Source organism: Antedon bifida, chromosome 7 (genome assembly GCF_963402885.1).
Source record: "Antedon bifida chromosome 7, ecAntBifi1.1, whole genome shotgun sequence".
Taxonomy (NCBI): Eukaryota; Metazoa; Echinodermata; class Crinoidea; order Comatulida; family Antedonidae; genus Antedon; species Antedon bifida.
In genome coordinates, this window is record NC_136232.1 from 12,915,412 (window position 1) to 12,939,391 (window position 23,980).

The 23,980-nt window shown below is 31.7% G+C and overlaps 2 protein-coding genes across 3 annotated transcripts; both read left to right on the top strand.

Moving 5' to 3' along the window:
- Nucleotides 1–1,647: 1,647 nt before the first annotated feature.
- LOC144847793 (uncharacterized) lies at nucleotides 1,648–5,663 on the top strand. Of its 2 annotated transcripts, none has more exons than XM_078704311.1 (5): nucleotides 1,648–1,787; nucleotides 3,286–3,400; nucleotides 3,839–3,976; nucleotides 4,224–4,301; nucleotides 5,127–5,663. In XM_078704311.1, the coding sequence occupies exons 2-5, from the start codon at nucleotides 3,308–3,310 to the stop codon at nucleotides 5,382–5,384; spliced, it is 567 nt and encodes a 188-aa protein (XP_078560437.1). In that variant the 5' UTR covers nucleotides 1,648–1,787; nucleotides 3,286–3,307; the 3' UTR covers nucleotides 5,385–5,663. The 2 variants fall into 2 exon arrangements, with proteins under 2 accessions (XP_078560437.1, XP_078560438.1); XM_078704312.1 differs by having other exon boundaries at nucleotides 3,842–3,976.
- Nucleotides 5,664–5,795: 132 nt separating this feature from the next.
- LOC144847792 (vesicular glutamate transporter 2-like) lies at nucleotides 5,796–22,621 on the top strand. Its single transcript, XM_078704310.1, has 10 exons — nucleotides 5,796–6,309; nucleotides 17,045–17,220; nucleotides 17,403–17,636; nucleotides 17,924–18,011; nucleotides 18,369–18,464; nucleotides 18,963–19,051; nucleotides 21,023–21,175; nucleotides 21,414–21,546; nucleotides 21,714–21,955; nucleotides 22,253–22,621. Exons 1-10 carry the CDS (start codon nucleotides 6,264–6,266, stop codon nucleotides 22,403–22,405), a joined length of 1,410 nt encoding a protein of 469 aa, XP_078560436.1. The 5' UTR covers nucleotides 5,796–6,263; the 3' UTR covers nucleotides 22,406–22,621.
- The last annotated feature ends 1,359 nt before the right edge of the window (nucleotides 22,622–23,980 follow it).

Consider the following 23,980-nt stretch of genomic DNA (forward strand, 5'->3'; position numbering starts at 1 on the left):
GTTAAATTAATGTTACAAAATAAAAACAAATGTAAGTATTTCAATGCAATGTACTTGCACAATAAAACATTCAAAACTTTGATACAAATTATTATTATTATTATTATTATTATTTAGGTTGTGTTTGTGTGGCATATTATTTTCTAGTTGTTTTTATTGTAATTGTAAGTTACTGTTTATAGATGTACTGTCTGAAAAAAAAATTAATGGATTTCACATTTTGCATTTGACTAGGTAAATTAAAATTCCTCCTCGAAGGGAAGTTCCCCTAAAGTTTGAAATTTAATTTGATTTTGTACCCCGTGGTTCCGAACACCAAACCTTGTAGTTCCGTATCACAACTCACACCAGGAAAACATTTTAAAATGTCTTCATGATCACGTATTATTCAATTCCAGGGCCAAAAAGCATGCAAATCAGTTGACTTCTGGGTATTAACTCATACTCAAACTATCATATCATATATATAGTATAACACTGACTCTAAATAAATAACGACAGGCAAGCCATGATTCAACATTGAATCATGGCTTTCCTCTCGTTATTTAGAGTCAGTTTTATACTATGTTATTTAGGCCTAAACATAATCAGTGCATTATGTATCATGCTTACATTATTCTTATCCGTTTAGTATACAGTAGTAACTAAATTGAGAAATACGCGAAGTTTGTAATTGAATGAGAAAAAAAATAACAAAAGAAGAAGAAAGGAAGAAATGGTGTCATGAAAAAGTCAATTAACTATAATGTACAGTATGCCTTCATTTATACATTTATCTGCGCATATGGTTTGCTATTTAACATGAACGTAGCCATTACTATTATATGAATCTACATATTTTAAGTACAGCCATGTATATGGCCTTGTTTATATTATTATACAGTTTGCGGTACACCACCGAAATGAATTGTGGAGTTTCTACGGTAACGCAATGGTTCTTTTTAGAACTAATATTCGGGGTGTACGGCAAACTTTATAATATAAACAAGGCCATATACATGGCTGCAGTCACGTGCGCAAATTTGCGTCATCATGCAAACCTTCCAACAATTAAAATACATTATTTGTTAATAGTTCGCTGGTGGTGCAAACGTCTGGAATAAAATGCCTAACTAAACAAAAATAAGATTTTTAAAAGAATTTTTTTATAATATTGATATTTTACCTATTTTGTAGTTTTAGTCTTTCCTTTTTAGTTAAGGTATGATAGTTCTTAAACAGGACCATATTTATATAAATCCAAACGAAAATTACTGGAAAAAGTTACAATTAGGCTGTAGATATTACAATTAATAATAATAATAATTTAAGTTTTTAAATAAATAAATATTATAATCATTTCAAATTACAGTGTAAGTAAAATGAAAATGTAGCAATAACAAATCCATAACCAATGCTATTTGTAGATATCTGAGTATCTCAGGTTGTAATAGGCCTACTTATGGACAAGTACACAACATTCTTCTCGAAACACTGGACAAAAGGGGAATTTCCCAAACATTTTGGAATATGTTTTTGTTCAATTTTGAGTACCTGGATCAGTTACCTGCGGCGACAGGCGGGATTAAGTTTACCTTGCTAACAGCGCCGCATCTATCATCAGCTAACCTTATATTTCTGAAAAAAATAAAATTATTAGAGCACCTTAGCCTCCGTTGGTCATCTTATAAGTTAATTGTAATTATTTCCGCATTCTTATCTAGACTGAGATGTATATAAAGACTTGCAGACACTATTTATCACATAATTAATTCTTTGGGCCCAATCACAAGAAAGTCGTACAAAAGGTAAGTTTCTTTTTATTTTCATTCTGTTTCAATATATTATACATTTTATATTTTTAAAAGTTGCGTTTTATGTATCCTGGACGGGGTAGTGGATTTGCGGTTGGCGAGTGGTTAGGGTACTTGGCTATCATATATAAATACCAGAGGGTCCATGATAAGAAGACGTAGGGGAACTGGGAACCTACAACAATATAATGATGATGCTTATAAGGCCTACATGAGCTACTAACAGCTCATTATCTCCTATGTTCAGAATGTACGGGACTCACCTATTATATGACAATGATAAAGGTAAAAGATAATTATGTGTACATTTTTATTTCATACCATAAAACATAGGCATATGCATAGAAAATAAAATAAAACATCAATGAAGCCTACAAAATAAAAAAATGGAACTATTATAATACACAATACAAATAATAATCTTGATAATACTGTAATAACTAATTAATTCCAGACATTTTATTTTCGTATATAATAAAGAACTAAATATTTATTGTTTTAATTGGATATTTCTATACAATAAAACATATTTTCATAAATTCAACGGTAATGCTTAACTTGTATTTGGTAGCCTATAAATTGGTATCAATTTTTAGATCGTGATTTAGTTTAAACTTTTTCAGTGATTTCTGTAATTTTAACTGTTTTGTGGATTTTATATTATCGCTCCTCAATTCAATGTAATAATAATTGTTTTGTTTAACTATTGTTATATATCATGGAAGAACGATTTATAATAGAAAACGTACTTTCCGATACAAGAAACTTTATTGGCTTTGTAAAAATACAAATAAATGTTGGTTGGCAGATTAAAAAGATACATACGGTACATCATTTTTTGGCCTGAGTCAGTCTTAATAGGCTATGCATGCATCAACTGACTAAGAAAAACAGAAATGTAAAAGTATATATACAGTAGCCTAACATTAAAACATCTTTGAAGTTAAAATCGAATGGTTACAAATTCGTCACTCGTATTAACAAGGCCATATATCATGGCTGCAGTCGCGTGCTCAAATGTGAGTTAGTGTTTACTACTGACTTGACCGACCATCCGACCAACCGACCGACATGGTGAGCTGTAGAGAAATATGAATATCAATTTTTTTTTTAAAGTATAATAAAAGTTTTATTTAGGTTATAACAACGATGCTTCGTCGTTCATGATTTTATGTATTTTGAGTATTAGTATTATTACTATTGTATATATATATTGTATATATATAGTATATTACTATTGTTGTAAATATATGATTTATTTGATATTAAGGCATTATCGAATCTTGGTTGGAGAGACATTTTTTCATTCTCACAGATTTCCTCATCGTATCGTTTCAAATTAATTATTACATACATACAGTATTACCGGGGTGTTTGGAATTTGTCCTATGCCTATAGAATATAGGATTTTAAATTATTATTCTTGCTGCAAACATGCCTATTGACTATGTTTTTATTGTTAGTTACTAAAGTGTTGGTATTATTGTTGTAGGTATACCAGTTATCGATATAAAATGGACGCAGTAAATGTAATGTGTGTATTCATTTTAATTGGTTGTATGTATGGTGCATCAGCAAGTCCAACACCTGCTTCAAAACCGTTCCAAGTAAGATCACACTGTTTAGTCTTTTAATTATTAATTATATCATTGGTTTCAATGCGGAAGGCTTTCTCGATAAGAGTATCGTTATAATTAAACAATCGTTCACATAATTACACATATGTTCATGATATAAATAGGTTTTGAAACAAACTTTAACATTTTTGATGATTTCATGAATTTGGAACGACGAAGGAAAACATTTTAAAAATTGAAATATTTAATAATATCTAATTAATAATTAAGGAATCAAATATTGTATATATTATCTGATTTTTAATAATGGCATAAAGGCTGGAAAAAATCAAATGTCAATAAATTTCGACACGTAATATTCTAAACATATTTAATATTTATTATTGTTGTCTTTTCAATCTAAAAAAAAATGTTATACTGAAAACGAAAAAATGTATTATTGATGGGAACAACTGTATTTTGTTTCAGAAGAAGGAACAAAAGACGTTTGAAGTTGACGAAGGAGAGTTGGTAGAGACAATCGAAGACACTGATGACGGTCAGATTATTGACGTTGAGGCTCAAAGAGGAAACAGTGCATTGACTGTATTCACAGATGTCACCCATGTAAGTAGGCACCATCTTTTCTTTTTAAAGAAGAATCGGGTACTATTTGGAGTACTGTTAACCATCATCAGTATTTCCTTTTGGACAACGATACAATGAACTATGAACTATGTAGACATATGTGTCAGTTTAGCCAACGTCATACATTATTTATTTTCCAACAATTACACGGGCACGCGGATTTCAAGAGTAGAAGCTTATGCTTATTGATAAACAACAAACTGGTATTTCTAATTTGCACTTACAGGGACTCCTTGTTCATAGGTATGGAGATGATGATCAGTGTTACATATCCAGCCTTGCAGAATACAATGCAACAAGACTGGTACGTCATATGGTTTATATTAATTTGCTAGAAGCCAATTTGACTATATTCTTGCTTTAAATTACAGTTTTCAGGTATCTAAATAGATTCATTTTTAGATCCATTTTCGATTGTTTTGTCAAAGTGAATAACTACAATGAAACATCAACACCAATGGCATATTCAACAACACAAATGTGTAATCCAGGGAAGAGTGTATTTTAATCTTCCCTGGAATCAGATCATATTAAAACAATCTCTCACAATAACTTTATTTATTATTAATATATATATTTAGAAAACTTGTTATTTACTTTTTGCCGTCTTTTTTACGGTATGTTTTAGGTTTGATTCTTTTTCTGTTTCGTGGGAAGGGTTTCATAAAGCGTGCATGCTAATTTTGGCCTATTCTATTTTGCTTGCATTGTATTATTTTATTTTCAATGTCCGAATGAAAAAAAATGTCAACGAATGAATTATTAATCATAAATTATTATCAATATGTACTGTACATTGTATGAGCAAAACTACTACTTCTTGATCAATATTGTTTTGCTAAATTAACTGTGGAATAACAAAATACCAACATTATTAGTAATATGGATAGCCAAAATCGGTTTCCTTTTTACCATAAAATAATTTAACCACAGGCACAATATAAATATTACTAATAATTACGGTCATTCGGAGGTTATTATTATTATTTATTCGAAAGCTTTCGTAGGAAAGTGTAATCTATATGGGAACTGTAACAATGTTTAACTCGTTTATTCGACAAACAAATTAAGCCTACATACTTTATTTTGTATACAATAATTCCGTATTTCTAATTTATTTTCTACACAGGAGCATGGATCTCCTTCAGAGCTGTTTAAATACAGATTGGAATCAGTCTCAGAAATTAACAAACAGTACTTTAGTCACACAGCAACTGATCAAATGAAACGCGTTTGTAACGGTGTAAAAAACATACTTTGGTCTGAAGTGCATGCTGAATTTGAAGAGCAGGAAACGCGTGAGAAACGCGATTGTTACGTTAGATGTGGTTATTATTGTTCGTATTATGAATGCAGTTACGTATGCAGATTAACTTGCTATTGGTAAAACACCTTTAATATTAGGCCTACTTAACTTGATGTTTAGATACTCGGCTACAAAACCCATTGCCTTAATTAAGTTCAAATCACATATTTCAGAATTTTTTTTCTTATAACAGAAAACAACTCCACACAAAGACTGAACAGTATTGCAACCTTTAACCAGGGAGGTATTATTTTTATATCTCCCTCCTTTAACCATGAATTAATTCTCTTATGGACGGACATTTGCCTAAATTACCCATTCAGAGTCATTCATTCGTAACTTCATTATACAATTACAGTAGTCTAAATAAATACAGAATTTTTAAATAATTACCCTGTTATTATTGCTGTTGAACTTAAATATGACAAAGAGTAAATTTTGTTCTGATTAAAATGTAGATCAAGTAAATAAACTAGTAATAAACATATGTTGAAATCCAATTTTAGTGCTTGTTTTCATTCTATTATCTATGACTATCTTCATGTAGACGTATAGACTTATCATGGATTCACGATTAAAGTTAACATTACGAACAGTCATCTTCGACGAAGCCTACGCTATACAAATATATATTGTTCTTCGCTTCACTTCTTCTTTAAGTGCCATATAAACTTTGGTAATAACAACACTGGGCTCTATACCTTGGAATAATAGTCAAGATACGTTTGCCCATACCTTTATATATGAATCTATAATTCCAACCTTAAACTTGGTTTCCCAAAAAACTTAATAACGTTGTTTAACAATAGCCAAATGTAAGATGAAAGCTTTTGTAATAATAGGTTTATTCAACTGGAACATTCTATTAAAATAAATAAATAGTGATAGTTAGTGTATACAGTTACATACAGAGTCCAGACAGTTCTTCGTGATACACATAAATTATTAAATCATTTTGATATGGCGAACCAGAACAGGGAAAAACAGCCAATTTTGCAGAATAATGGTAGGTACAGTACTGTATAAGATAATTTAAAGCATAGTGTTCATATCTGTCATTCATTTAGCGTAGAACGTTTGGGTATTATTACTTACATATTAGATTGATGTTAGATGTTAGATTCTTTTATAAGGCAATGTTGGTTTTTAGAAAACGGATGGCTTCTAATCTTCAATCTAGCTCGTGGTGTCTTTAATTTGAATTTAAGAGTGAGTGGCCGAGCGGCTAAGAAACCCTAGTAATATAGCTTTATGACAAGGATTCGAGGCTAACTGTGGTGGTAAGGGCCAAGCCTATAACCCGTAGGCCAGTGTGCAAAAAAGGCTCGTGTGCGAACATTGTACGATTCGGGGAACGGATTCTCCGCCGGTGTACTAGTTCTCAGAGTTTTAGACAGAATTGGCAGCACTGATATCAAGCATGTTTGAAAAGTGCAACAGCGCCATAGGCAATGATCATTGAAATGCTATACTAATATATATATAATAATAATGTTAAGAAAACAAATAGGCCTAACTGGTTTGATGGCGAATGCCTTACTTTAAAAAAAGATTTTAAAAAAGAATTGAATAAAGCTTTAGCTTTAAGAAATAAAGATCAACAGAATTCATTTAATAATTATATCAAACTTAAAAAGGAATATAAAAAAAAGACAAAAGAAATATAACCATCAAAAACAAAAACGTAACGAAATTTTAATAGCAGCCAGTAATAGGAGCTCAAAACAATTTTGGTCAAAATTAAAAACTCATAAACAAACAATAACTTCTGAAATAACAATTAACGAGTGGCGAGATCATTTCCAATCCTTGTTTGAACCCCCCGAGCCAGTTAACAAAGTTACAGACGAAATAGTACATAACATTGTTAACGAAAACGATAACCTCAATTCAGAAATTGACTTGGGTGAAATCAAACAAGCATTGAAAATGCAGAAATCAGGAAAATCTCCTGGTATGGATGGTATGTTTTTAGAATATATTTTAAATGCACCCAATTTATTATTTGATAATCTAAAACTTATTTTTAATTCAATTTTTCAGTTGGGCCAATTTCCAACACAATGGGCGACGAGCATGATAATTCCTATTTACAAAAAGGACAAAAAGAATAAGCCAGAAAATTACAGAGGCATTGCTCTTATTCCGATACTTGGCAAAATTTTGTTACACATCCTTAAATCAAGATTAGACCACTTCACTGAAAATAACAACATTATTTATCAAGAGCAAGCAGGTTTTCGTAAGGGTTTTCGCACATTCGACAATATTTTTATTTTAAATAGTATCATTGCAAAATATTTAAGTAAAAAACGAGGTAGGGTATTCTGCTGTTTCATTGATCTCAAGCGTGCCTTCGATAGTATAAATCATAGTTTTCTTTTACTTAAATTAAAACGAATAGGTGTAAATGGTAATATGTACGGTAAGGGGCTTACAAATTTTAATAAATAAACTAGAACATTTTTGACACATGGGGTCTCAGTGTAAACATAAATAATTCAAAAATAGGCCTAATGGTATTTAAAAAGGGTGGGAAACTAAAATATTTTGAAAAATGGTATTACAGGAATATTCAAATGGAGGTTGTTACGACTTATAATTATTTAGGAGTGGTATTTAGTTCAAATGGCCAGTGGAACAAAGCACTTGAATATAATTGTCAAAAAGCAAACAACGCGTTATTTCCCGTTAAATCTTTTATTAGTCGAAATATGAAATATTTAACAAAAAATAGATGGAATTATATTTTTGACACAAAAATATTACCAATTTTAATTTACGGCAGTGAAATATGGGGGTTTTCTAACCAAATAATTATTAATAATTTCCACACGCGTTTTGCGAGGTTTATTTTGAACATTGGAAAAAGTGCCCCTAGTGCAGCCGTAACTACAGAATTAGGCAGAGTTTCCTTGCATGTCGATTGTTTAATTTCAATTATTCGTTTTTGGTTGCATATTATTGACATGGATAAAAATAGATTTATTTTTAAATGTTACAGTTTTCAGTTAAGAAAAATTAACAGAAATGAATATTGCTGGGCTAGTCAGGTAAAACATTTACTTTGTTCAACTGGCTTTGGTTATGTTTGGTACAATCAAATGATTGAAGACAAGAAATTATTTATTAATTTAAATTACGACTGATTGATTTAGAAAAACTAAAATATTTTGAACAATTTTTTAAAACGAAAATTGAAATAATTTTTCATTTGTTACACTTAAAAGATTGGAAACGTAAAAATATATTCAAAATTGAAATAATTTATCATTTGTTACACTTAAAAGATTGGAAACGTAAAAATATATTCACAAAATTTCGTTTAGGAGTGTTAGATTTGGAAATAGAAAAGGGAAGATGGAACAAAATCCCACTTCAAAACCGTTTATGTAAATTATGCAATATGAATTCTATTGAAGACGAATTTCATATTATGTTAGTTTGTCCATATTATTCCGAACTCAGAAACTTATATATTCCTAATTTTTATCACACGTTTCCTTGTTTAAATAAGTTTTATTTTTTAATGTGCAACACTAGAGTAGTCCAAGATTTAGCAAATTTTGTTTATCTAGCTTACGAAAATAGAAAATATTATTTTGCAACCCAACCAGAAAATATTATTGTATGATTTGTATGTAAGATATAAGGGCCAGAGGCCTAAATATTACGGAAATAAAACCCCGTTAGGGGAACGAAGTATATATAAAAAAAAAAATATAATAATATTATTATTATTGTACCTCATTCTACAGCATTTCTTGAATTAAAAAAAGACCCACTCTGCACATCATCCTGTCCTTACTACGGTACTTATTTTTAAAACATGAATAATCATTATCTTTCTCTTTCTCTCTCACCTGTACAGGAGACAGATATTATTACAAATAATATAATGAAAATGGCATAGTTTTGACAACTTTTCATTCATTTGGTACAGACTACCTAATACGCATATTGAAATGTTGACCGTTGACCTTATGTCAACTGATGAAATGATGTATGTGCTCTTTTACATTATGTATTGTATTGATTAACAGGATGAGAAAACATCAAATGTTATGTTAATTTTTATTTGGTTTTATAGGTAAGTTCTATAATTGGTCAATATTGACATTTGACCCTTAATCGCGAAGGATTTTTTATCATAAGCTGATTGAATAGATACATATAATCATATTATACGACTTTACCACGTTGAAACGCCGGTTCTCGTCAGAACACCGAAGTTAATAATAATAATAAGCAACGTTGGGCCTGGTTAGAGCTTGGATGGGAGACCATGGGAATAGCGAGTGCTGTATACGGAGCTGGGGTCCCGTTAAGCATTTGAAATCAGCACTGCTGACTCTTATGGCAGCCCCTGCATCTAATATCTGCTTCTGACCTCTGGTCAAGGTGGGCACTGGACGAGAGAAGCCCTTGATCAACAGGGCCGTAGCCAGGATCTGTCAAGGGGGGTTCGGACACTAAGTATTTGGGTCACTGCCCCGCGTCTGAGGCGAATTTTGTTAAGTGACACCACTTGATGGCCGGAAATGGTACGCTCACACATAACATTCATGATAAATGGCACCTCTAATTGGCCGGAAAAAAACACTCTCATGCAGCATGCTACCATTGAACAAAACGATCGTACTTTTTTCCTCCTCCTCACACACGTGGACTATTTAAAGGACGATAACATTGGTTGCCGTATGTTAGATGCGCGTGCTCTGTGTGCGGAACCACCGCCGATTGTTTGATCATTCACTCGGTATTTTGTTTTGCGTTCAAGTTACAAGCCCCAAAAAAAAGCACAATTTGGGTGAGAAGGCAAATGCAATGCTTATTATAGCCAGGGGCGGACCCAGGGGTGTTTCCCTTGTGGCCCGGGCAACACCCTTAATTTCTTACTAAATGTTGTTTCTGACACTAAATTAAAATTGAGTTCCATTTCATCGTATACAATATCCATCCGGACCCGGAACTTGATATGCTTAGTCATAAAGTAGTTACAGAGTTGCAGGGCATTTTATCATTGTTGAATGTTTTGATATTAGCCTAATTGTTAAAACGACCTTCACAACCAAAATATTTCTTTGTAATAAAATTTATTTTAAATAGAACGCTACAAAATTAATCCTCTGCTTCATTAGAGCATGAATACCTAATAACCAGACAAGAACGTATCTTTATTACATTTTACTATCAATCCTAGCCTAGTAGTATAATAGTAACATTTTGATTGAATAGTGAGGGATTAGTTACAGTTTGACTTTGAATAAACCATTGGTAATGTACTGAAAATCCAAAATGAACTTGTGTTATAATACAAACAAAATTATTCAATCAAAGAAACGCTCTACTACACATGAGAAATGTTTAAATGAATTAAAATTCCAAATTATACAATTTAACCTTTTGCTCAATAATTTCTAGCAACAGCTTCATATTTTTTGTATAACTTTTTAAAATTATTAATTGATAATTAATTTACATTAATTGAGTACAGTTATTAGAATGTATTACCGTACCAAAAGTACCTTCATCGGGGACTTCCCCCTGACGTTCACATTGAACAACAACAATTTTATCATGAATTTTACGTGCAAGAGTACCATTTGCGGCCATCTAAGGGTCTCATTTTACAATTTGCTTGCTCAAATACTCAGTGTCTACAGCCCTGGAGTCTTTGGGCAACCCTCTTAAAATAGTTCTGCGACCGCCCCTGATACACTATACTTCATAGCCACACATTTTTTGATGTACGTCGGAAGGCTATATACTTTATGTGTATGCTGACTGCCAGTGACAATAGGTACGCGGTTGTCTAGCGGTGTCCTCGCTCGCGTCAATATCATGTTACATCCTGGGACCAAAAATTCGTATTATTTTTCAGGTGAAAATCGGCAACCAATTCATTTGTTTAACAATAAGGTATGAGTTATTCACGAACTAGTTTACGAATTTTTCAATTTACAAATAACCTTTTGTATTGTGGGGCACGTATTTGGAGATAAGGGTGGTGAGGTATTGGGGATGTCGGGGATGGGGGGGGGGAGGGGTTCGCTGTAAAGGGGGGTTACGGGCTACGGGCCTGATCAATGTTATGACCAATCAAGGTGCTTTAAACAGTCTTGGCTTTGTTTGTATTAAACCTGTTTGGCGGTAATTATCGCTGTTGGTTTCGATTAAAAATTTAAGAAAAGACCAAATTGTGTTTCAATAAATTGGTTTTAATACATATATATAATACATTGTTGTAATTGGTCAATTTTGAACTTTGACCTCTTATATCTCGAAAACGCTTCCTATCCTGATCGATTATCTTCCAGATTCGTAATCTTGTCTGGTCTAGAAAAGTTGGATGGCAATTTGTCTCCTTTCGGGTGGTTATACCTACCACCTGCCATAGGACTAATATACTTGTCCGCATGAGATGAGTAAGTATAATAAAAAAACAACAAACAAATTGTCAAAAATATACTTTTATACTATTTACGGCCGTTAATTTTGTTATACACGAAGTATCCTTCACTTTTAAATATATGTAAGCTAAAAAATCTGGATATGGAACTTTATTGACTTGATTGATTTAAAAGTCAAGATTTTACGAAAATAAAAAAGACTCTAAAGAAAAATTGTGATTGTGATCTAATGTGCGCATCATCAGAAAGTGACAATGTGCATTAGAGGGACATGCACGTTGAACTCTGTCAATCAGTCGCCAGTTAAAACATGTCAATGATACAATATTAATTGGTAATGTATAGAATTAAGATGTGAAGTATTGGAATAATACAACTACAGTACATGTAAGTAATCAGTCCGAGCCTTTTAAATGTTTCCTGGATAATTAATATTTATCAGTAGGCCTATTCATTGTTCATGTGCAATGCTTTACATACAAATAGGATGCTTATAAAATCGCTGAGGTAGGCCTCATTTAAATTCCATCATTTCTGGCCGAAGAAGTCTCCGGTTATATGGCTGTTGAAGTCGACGTCGATGCAAAATAATTAGAGTTGCCCTTCTCTGTATTTTGTTCTACAGCGATATGGGTATACAATGCAACAATACACGAGTAGAGGCAGAACAAGTGCTTTGTGCAATTTCAGTAGGATTACTGTACTGTTGGACAGATCTGGCCAGAGATGGATCTAATAAATCATATGGTCTTGTTATACACATCTGGTCATGTAAGATATGACGAGATGTGAAAACCTTTTCCAATATTTTGTAGATAGGCACGGTAGGATTTCTTTTTCTTGAGCGATAACACAAACAAAGGCTATCAGGATTATATCTGGCTCTCCACCTCGCACACATTCATCCCCCTGTTCCGTAATTTAAATTTACTCAAAGGTGAAGATATAAACTTGTGCCTACAAGGCTCATTTGTATATTCAGACTTAAACACAGCACTACCCTTTCAATTTAACCAAATATTTACTCAAACCATTCGCTACATAACTATTCTACCCGACATTGTAACATTAATATACCTAATCATAACACTAATCACTTCCAACACAATATTTTATATTCAGGACCTACATTCTTCAATAAATTACCACAAAACCTCTTAAACTCTATTTCTCGTAATTCTTTTACTTCAAAACTTAAACATTTTTTTATTTCAAGTTACTAGATTTAACAAAATGTTGTTCCTGTTTCGTTATTTGCTGCTTTCTGTGCTCGATTTCTGCTTAATTTATATACACTTTTAGCCTGGGTGCAGAACAGTTAATATACACATTTGCGGGAAAAAAGTATAGGAAAATTTTTTTTTGGTTTTTCTGATAGAGTATACCATATAGAATGTCACAAAAAAATTCCCATCCCAGGGTCTTGGGGAAAATTACCTATATAATGGGATATGGAAAATCAATTAACGGTTTTTGTTACTTGCAGTTGTGTTTTAATGATTAAAATTAGTAGAGGCTAACTTTAATAACTACTTCTCATAGTAGTTGATGAATCAAGTCGATACGATGACATCGTCATGCCAGAATCCAATATGGCGTCCAATTTGGCGGGAAAAACAAGGTATTGCTAAACCCCGCAAACCTCCAAAAAAAACATAGCAAACCCCACCGAACCAACATAAAAGTGATTGAATCATGGAGTGTACGACCCACTGGGTATATAAAATATGAAATTTCTACTGTTAACTACTTATTTTGGGGATAAAACATCATTTTTTGGTTAAAAATTAGCAATCATTTTTTACCAAAAAATGATGTTTTACCCCAAAAATATATAGTTAACAGTAGAAATTTAATTTTTTACATGGATATACCCAGTGGGTCGTACACTACATGATTCAATCACTTTTATTATGTTGGTTCGGTGGGGTTTGCTATATTTTTATTGGATGTTTGCAGGGTTTAGCAATCATTTTTGACCAAAAAATTTTGTTTTACCCCAAAAATAAATAGTTAACAGTAGAAATTTAATATTTTTTTACATGGATATACCCAGTGGGATGTACACTACACACAATATTGGTTCGGTGGGGTTTGCTATGTTTTTTTTTAGGTTTGCGGGGTTTAGCAATACCTTGTTTTTCCCGCCAAATTGGACACCATATTGGATTCTGGCATGATGATGTCATTGTTATCGACTCGATTTATCAACTACTATGAGAAGTAGTTATTAAAGTAAGCCTCAGCTAATTTTAATCATCATAACACAACTCCAAATAAAAAAAAACGTGAATTGGTTTTCCCTATCCCCTATATATAGGTATGTGTGTGTGTTAATAGGCATTTGTGTGTGTTATATAGGCCGCCAAAATATAAAAGTGCCGTAAAAAATTTTCCCTGAGACCCTGGGATGGGGATTTTTTTTCTGACATTCTATATGGTATACTCTATCAGAAAAAAAATCTTTCCTATACTTTTTTTTTCCGCAAAATTTGTACTGCACCCAGGCTATTCATCAATTTTCCTCCCCACCTTTTTTTTTCGTTTACTTTTTTTATGAAATATTATTATTGCATATAATGTAATCAAAACATATATTTGCCCTATGTATTTTTTCATAAAATTGTTACTATGTCACTTTATATTATGTTTCAGGCTTGCCCAACACAAGTCCTCCTTCATCGGGATCAAGCCTTCTTTCTATGTTACTTTGTCATATTATGTATCACCTTTTATTTTGTTACCATGACATTGAAAGTAAATAAATGTTTAAACGCAAATTACCAGGATTAAAAGTCCACAAACAGCAAAATACAAAATGAAATTCAATATACAAATATAAACCCGATCACAACAATTTAAAACACAACCAATTATGAAACAACAAATCAGGAAATAGTACAAATATCAATAATACGACACACTTCCCTGGACGTTAATATGCTAATAAATGAATAGTTAAGAAATGAATATATGTTAAGAAAACAATCACGCTAAGATTATAATTATAAAAAGAACCACGAATAGGCCTTTACTTCGGAAATGAATAAGAAATGATACACGCTAAGATTATATCTATGTTAAGGAATTAATATGTTAAGAAGTGAATATAGGCCTACTTTGATAATGACGTTAAGAAAGCCATGCGTTAAGAAAAGAATTTGTCAAGAAAAGTATGTGTTAAAAAATGAATAAGTTAAGAAATGAATACGTTAAGAATTAAATATGCTTAAAAAATAAACAAAGAATTAACACGCTAAGTTTATGATGATGAAATGAACATGTAAAGAAATGAAAATGATGAATATTATGATTATGACAAGGTTAAGAAACAAATATGCTAAGAAATGAATATACAAAAAATGAATACGCTAAAATAAGATTATCTTAAGAAATGAATATGCAAAAATATGATTACGTTAAGAAATTATTTTACTAAAATTATGACCTATGTTAAAGATGTATTGTCCCTTGAAACGCAAAAAAATGAAGGTCAAAATATTCTAAATTTAAATTGGCCATATCAAAGTAATATTAAAGTTATTCACTTTAAGTCGAAAATTTGAGCCAAAAACAACAAGTTTACGTAATTAACAGGTAAATTAGTTTGATTACATTTCGTCTGGAAAATCGTCGCGAGCGAAAGTAAACAAAGATTTCAAACCACGAGTACGCATTATGCATATGCGAACTAGGATTGTTTACAACTCGTCACGGTTGAGAAGGTATTTTCACACAGATCGTGAGGAAGTTTTATGATTATGCATACAGAGTAGCCAAACAAGCGCGTTTCATTATGGGGTATGTTTTGATTGAAAACTTTGACTGGAAGTCAGAGTTATTTTTTTAACACAAAAACGTCTGTATTTCAGTTAAATTATTTTTTTTTTCGACAAATTTTTGGTGATAGTTAATAACTATTATGATACTTCAAAATGACCCACCTTTTTTCGAAATCTGTTATTTTTTTTTTTTTTTTAATTAGTCAAAGGGACAATACATCTTTAAGAAATGAATAAATGTTAATAAAATGAATGTGTTAAGAAAGAATACGTTAAGAAAAATGAATACGATAAGATATGAATACTCTAAGAAATGAACATGTTAATGAATAATATGCTAAGATATCAAGATTATGAAATATACTTTACTAATAAAAGAAAAAATAAATAAAACGAAAACTACTAGAGATTGACGAGAGACCGTTTTCAAGAAGTGTAGACGGCGCCACCACCTACTGAGCTTTGAGGGACTCTCGAAAGTTCTTTCTGAAAACTTCCCATGATATATTGTTCTTTGCGATTTGACCATGGTTGACAAACAAAAAAGGGAAATCACACTTGATTCCAATTTCTTTGGATTTTTGTCTTAGATACAATAGAGCACAATGTGCAATGACGTGAAGAAAATTAGACACTAAGGGAAATCACGGTTCATTCCAGTCTTTGGATTGGTTATAAAACTGCCGATACACTAAACAATAAACAAAAGCCTCTTCACACTTTTTGTTCGACTGCTCGGCAAACATTCAATAAATCGATCCCGAAAAGTTGTTGACCATCGACCGGTTTAGAATTAAATTACAATTTGCTGTTTGTACATAATTTGTATATGGTGGATAATAATAATTATACAGTTTGAAAGGTTTGATGATAAAAATTATGTACAACCACCAAGAAGAGAGTGAGAATCAACCGATTTTAAAAAATGATGGTAAGTCACATTTTCAGAATAGAGGGTAAGCTAAACACATTCAACACATCCAGTATCGTGTAAGTTAATAACGTCTTACGGGAAGTTAATAAATTGTATATCTACGGACAGTCGTTATCTAGGTAGAGCATATCAATGTCAAAGGTCAAAATGGCTATTCTGGTCAAGTATTTAGAGCTGTTTATCCTTACTCCTTCCCTTCTCTCTCCTTACTGTTTCTTCTGTTTATGGATATTCAACTTCATCAATTTCTCATCTGACTGGACTACATAATTTACCCATTTTCTCTTACCTTTTCTCGTTCTTCCTTTTTCTTATTTATCTTTTGTTTCGATACTTTTAATTCAGCACTGTCCTTCAGTCTTCCTCTTTTTTCAAATAACTGTTTTACTGTTGGCCCTTCTTATACTTCTTTTGCTGTTTTATTAAATAAATTTCCTTTTTTTTTAAATTTCCTTCGATTTCTAATAGTAGCTCATCACATCCTTGTTCCTGAATGTATTGAGAACATTTGTTTTAAATGGTCGTTGTTGTAATATGATTTAGGTTGGTAGAAATCATTTCATCATAAAGTTTCAGCAAGCACATTATGCTTTATTGTTTTCAATTTTGTAGATTCTTTGAGCAGAATAAAGTTTCGGTATGTGATTCTGTCTGTATGTTGTATTGGCAATACGTTGGTCTTTGCTAACAGAATGAACTGGAGTATTGCAATAATAGCTATGGTATATCCAGAAAATCACATAACGGGACTTAATTCGACAAGCTATGAACTGCAGGAAACCACAAAGGTAAATAGGTTTATTGTTATACAAACTAGATAAACATTTGCAATTCAAATCATAACATTGTTTCACTCAATTTACTTTGCTCTTTAAACTCTTTGGTTCGCGACGAGTAGAGGACCGGTCATACTAATAAATAAACAGACAATAATTGCTTATTTAAATAATAATTATCATTCTATTTACAGGGGACTGTGTTTTACTGGGATATGAATACACAACAAGCGATTTTAGGGTCGTTTTACTATGGCTATGCAGTATCTCCTGCTGTTGGTGGTTGGCTATTACGACACTTTGACGGTATTTCTGTTTTTATGGCGGGAATCCTAATGTCATCTATAGCTATGATAGTTTCACCATCAGCTGCCAGCATTGGAGTAGGTTTTCTAATATTTACCAGAATTATTGATGGAATAGGACAGGTAATACTCGTTTGATTAAAAACACTAACACACGATAATTCACGATAAAACTTTGAATTATTAGGTGATCATTTAAAATAAAATTTATAAGAATAAAAGTTATTATTATTATTGCTCTTTAAACTGGTTGATGATGATGATGATGACGATTGTAATGACGATGATGATGATGGGAAGATGATGATACGTCTTATAACATGTGGATTATGTTATCCTGTATAAAAAAATATATATATTTCATATAAACAAGACATTATGATTATAAATTGAATCTAATCTGTTTACAGGGTTTCACTCTTTCACCAATGTTAGTGATAACAGATACTTGGTCAGAAGTGGATGAACAGGGTACATTTTTATCAATTGCTTCGTTGGGTAGGTTAATAAGTCAAAGTTATTAAATTAATAAACTAGAATATGATAGTCATTATATAGTGATATCACACCTAAACTGTAGTACTGTGAACTTAATGTTCCAAATAATAATTCCGTTTGTTTAGCCTATTGCATAAATTGAATTCTTGGCAGATTTCAAATCTAAAAAGAACTCAATTTGATGATGGTCAAAATAGGGGTCAGAAAAATTTGCCTCCTATTGCAATGAATTCTACTGGTCCTCTTGATTAGAAATCTCCCAACAACTTTATTTGAGCATTACACTCTCACGGAATTACATTTGGCTATCCACTATAGAAACAAAAATGAAAGTTAATCGGGGTTATTTTATTTTAGGTTACAGTTTTGGTCCAATATTAGCCAGCTATGTCTCCGCACTACTTTGTTCAAGCACGTTTCTGGGAGGCTGGCCGTCTACATTTTATGTATATGGTAAGTAAATATTTCAGAATTGGGATAGGATATAGAATAGACTTGTTCCCGAGTTTTCGGAAATAAGGATTAAAAATGCATTGTCAACGTACTGTATGAAAAAATTGTAATTTTAAAATTACAAAAAAAGTTGGCTCGTGTCTGGCAAATTTTGTAAAACACCTAAAAACGTATTCATTCCAATTTTATTTATCCAATTTCAATTATTAAGAAACCTTTAAAGTTACTCAACGATGCACATATAGCCTTCGACATTTGATATAATATTGTATGCGGCTGAATACCTATTATATACCTGAGTGTCTTAATTCGTTGAACACTATTAAAGCCGTACTGTCTCAAGGCTATTTCTGTATTATTTGTTGTTTTGCTGCTGTTGAATTAGTTTTAGTCGACTGAAGTTTTAAAGTTCGATTTTTCATTCATCATTGTTTGTTGAGCTATTATCATTATTATATTATATACAATAGCCCCCTACTACTTTTTACTTTTTTATAGGGATATGTGGTGTTTTGTTATATCTTGGATGGTATATTGTAGAATGTCTATCTAATATACAGTCAAATAATACCAGTACACGTTCGCAGGTACAGTACTTCAACCGAGAAATTTAAATAACTGTGATCGTCAAGTTAAAATATTATATATAAACTAGAGATACTATGTTCAATAGAACACCCAAGTGTGATTGCTAGCCAGTAAAACATTTAGTATAACGCTCCTTATACAAACAATCTAAAATGAACTCATTCATTCATTCATTCATTCAATCTTTTATTTCGGAAACTCTGGTCCATAGAAAGTAAATTACATATAAATGAAATAAATAAAATAAACAAAATTACTACTACTCATCTCAGGATGGCATTCCATCTGGAGAGCATCTTCGACTTAACTAAGACGTCGCTTATAATCGTTGAGATTAAAATATTTTTGCTTGCATTAAGTCTACACATCAGGCCATATATTGATATTCTTAACAATTCATAAAAAGAGGGAATTCTACATTCCGTAAACATGAGGCTGGCACTGCAATGTCGAGGCCTTTGCAATAACATTCTTAAACCATTATTGTAGCATACCTGGAGAGATCGCAAGGTACCTTGATTATAGTTGCACCATAATGTAGCACAATACATATTTACACAATATGTTCTAAATAAAACACATTTCACATATCATTTATCATTTATCATTTCACATAAGTCTAATCAAACTGATGATGAGAAACACCTCCCCAAAAAATGTATGTAGGTCTGCAACCATCCGTCGTTCAATACAATTTAAATTTCCTAAACGAGTTGTTTTATTCATTAATTTTGCATCTCGATACTGCTATTTCTTGTACGTTTCAAAAGCCTTTAATAACTGAAAGGTTACTTACTTGACTAATGGATATCTTTTACAATTTTATTGTTTCAATCTAAATAACTTCGAATGTTTTCACAATCAATTAAATATTCCGTAAATGTCCTTCCTTCAGTTTTCTATGCAACAGTGTTCAGGTTTAGAATCAAGATTTGGTGATTTAAATTGGCTCAAACCAGTATTAAAATGGTGTAAGACAATTAATTACATAACATAAACATTTTTCTATTAATTAGTGGTAGGTTAAACCTAGCCATTAAAAACATAGACAAAGAGCAATCGAAGTCTATATTTAGTAATTTTAGTAGATTAGATATACTGTATATTATAGTATATCAATAAATCTGTACTTGACTTAATGTTGGAATAATACTAGGTCAGGTTGTCATGGTCATTTTTGTGGAATTTTAAGAATATGGGATACAATCTGAAATATAAATGCGGTTTAGGCATGGAATCACAATTCACAAGAAAACAATATTTAGGTCATCTGCTAAATGTAAAAGTTAAGCCTACTAGTCTATAAATTACTTCTCTGACTTCTCAGTCAATATAAGCTACATGAACATTGTTAAATTCACATAGTTCATGTTTGTCACCTCTGGATTACAACAAGTACAATTCCCAAGGAAGCTAATAACTAAGAACACTTAAAATTATGCCTCTCCTGAAATTTGATCATACTGTGTATTCTATGAACACCAAATGGGAGTTGACGACAGCAAGAAAGAAATAAAGAAATGTTTGACGCCCCTTGGATTATAATAAGAACTACTATTCCCGGGGGTCTATTTTGCTAAGAAACAGTTTCTCAGAATTTCCTGTGATTCGTACATTAGTGCTCTTTAATTTAGAGTTTGATTAAAACATTTGATTGATTTTAAAATTGTACAAATTTTAACAGTAATTTTTAACTTTTACAATCTTTCAAACATTTGTTTAACATATGTAATATTGTAGTATTAGGCCTACTAGTTTTAACGTCGTATACCTTTATGATTCGTCTGCCTGGGTTCGTGTTTTATTGAACATATTATCTCTAACCAATTCCTTTTTACAATTCTTAAAAAATGTTTATCTATTTACATTTGTTAATACATTACTTATCTTTTTTACGATTATATTCTCGTTTCCTTTTTTTATTTTTAAAAACTATTATACATAAATATTATTATTATTATTATTTTTAGAAGATGTATGATATACCTTGGAAGAAATTGATAATGTCAGGGCCTGTGATAGCTGTGTGTATTGCTAACTTTTCATTCGAACTTGGACATTTTCTTCTATTTACAGACATCCCAACATTCCTTTCAACAATATTACATTTTGAAATAAAAACGGTAAGTTTCCTGATTAGTTCACGGCATTGCAAAATAATTGATAATTAGTAACGCTTAACAGATAATGTAAGTAGGCTTAATGTTTATATTTAGTAGGAATAACTATTTTAATAGACTTTACATACTGGTAATTCTAATACTAATCTGTCTAAGACACTATGGAGTATGTGCACATTAAGAAAACATAAAATCATAAAACATACAGCATTCCTTTTTTCCTTTCTAAAATAATCCACAGATGGGCTTACTGAACACCCTTCCGCAAGTGTTTCAGGTTGTCACTACCGTGTGTGGTGGTTTTTTGGCAGATTATTTGATTTCACACGGAATATTAAGTAAAATAGGAACACGGCATCTACTCAATGTTATTGGTAATTAATTGTTTATATGTTACTTATAACTAATTGAATACAAAAATAATTGAAAATTACTGAAAAATGGATGTGGGTCATGGGTACTCATACATACAGTATCAAACAACTGAACTGAAATTCCCTATAACCTGTTGTTTGTTGTTATTTTTGTTTTTTTGTTTCAGGGTTTGGCCTGTCATCTGTATCTTTGGTATTATTGGGCTACGTTTCAAACAACGCAACATACTCAGTTTTATTAATAGTTATTGCTTTTGGAATGTTCGGATTCAAAATCACTGGAATCAATGCTAATGTTTCCGATTTCGCACCTATTCATTCAGGAGTGATCAGTGGCATAATGTTTTCAATTGGAGCCTGTGGTGGCTTTATTGGAACGTCTATATTAGGAGCATTAACAGAAACAAATGTAAGAAAAACAATAATTTTATTTATTAATTTGTCATTTAATTAAACAAACTAATTAAACCTTTTGAGCTAAAGAAGCTCCTGAAGTAAAATAAGGTAGCCGAGTCGCGACATACAGTCTCACAAACGATCATGGCCATTTACAACCAAGTTATTTGAAAATGCACAAGCTACAACTTATGCACGTACGTACTAACAGCATCGTTATCACCGCCGCGTTATTTATTTGTAGTGTATAATATGTAAATGTATAGGTAATTAAAATTATTGTATGATTGTCTTTCTAAATTATTTTCAGAATACTTTAGGACAATGGAAAGTTCAATTTTGGATTCTGGCAGCTGTACAGATGTTCGGTTTACTGGTTTTCCTTATTCTAGCTAGTGGCGAGACACAGGAATGGGCAAACCCCAAAGAACATTCAGAAGTTGACACATCAGCGAATCAATAAATGTCTTTTCTATGAAAATGTCCAGTCTCATTTTGTAAAAACATTGACTAAAAATGTCAACTGACGAATGGAAAGACTGCAACAGAAAGACTGAAACTTGACATTCAAGAAGAATTTAAAAAAAAAATTTAAATGGAAAGAATAACTTAGACGTAAAGTTTGCATAAAAATTAACATAAAGAAATTAGTGGCACATCTACGCCTATGAGCAGTTAAGAAATCAAAATACTTTTTAAATTCTTGATTGGTTGAGCTTTCGTCCTTGCGCTGCGTCCTCTTGGACATTTTATCCAAAATGACTACGTTATCTCGCACACACCAGTCTTCAAAAGGGTAAACAAAATAAAGAAAAAAAAGAACGAAAGAGAAGAAAAAAGGAAAGCAAAGAAAAGAAAGACATCATATAAGTTACACTTTTTGTACCAAAAATACAAAACTGATTTAAATGAACTCATTAACGTAATTTAAAAAAAAACAGAAAAGTAGTAGATTCTTTCGAATGGAACATTATATCAAATTAAATAAATAGTGAAAGTTAGTGTATACAGTTACATACAGAGTCCAGACAGTTCTACGTGATACACATAAATTAGTAAATCATTTTGATATGGCAAACCAGAACAGTGAAAAACAGCCAATTTTGCAGAATAATGGTAGGTACAGTACTGTATAAGATAATTTAAAGCATGGTGTTCATATCTATCATTTATTTAGCGTAGAACGTTTGGGTATTATTACTTACATATTAGATTGATGTTAAATTCTTTTATAAGGCAATGTTGGTTGGTGTTTAGAAAACGGATGGCTTCTAATCTTCAATCTAGCTCGTGGTGTGTTTAATTTTAATTTAAGAGTGAGTGGCCGAGCGGCTAAGAGAGTGAAACCCTATTAATATAGCTTTATGACAAGGGTTCGAGGCTAACTGTGGTGGTAAGGGCTAAGCCTATAACCCGGCCAGTGTGCTAAAAAGGCTGCTCTTTGAAGAATATTGTACTTTTCGGGGAACGGATTCTCCGCCGGTGTACTAGTTTTCATAGTTTTGAACAGAATTTGCAGCACTGATGGATGTCAAGCATGTTTGAAAAGTGCAACAGCGCAATGAGCAATGATCGTTGAAATGCTATACTAATATAATATATTATTGTACCTCATTCTACAGCATTTCTTGAATGAAAAAAAGACCCACTCTACACATCATTCTGTCCCTACTATGGTATTTATTTTTAAAACATGAATAATCATTATCTCTCTCTTTCCCTCTCACCTGTACAGGAGACAGAAGGGCAGATATTATTACAAATAATATAATGAAAATGGCATAGTTTTGACAACTTTACATTTATTTAGTACAGACTACCTAATACGCATATTGAAATGTTAACCTTTGACCTTATGTCAACTGATGAAATTATGTATGTGCTCTTTTAAATTATGTATTGATTAACAGCATGAGCAAACATCAAATGTTATGTTAATTGTTAGTTTTTATTTGGTTTTATAGGTAAGTTCTATGATTGGTCAATATTGACATTTGACCCTTAATCGCGAAGGATTTTTTTATCATAAGGTGATTGA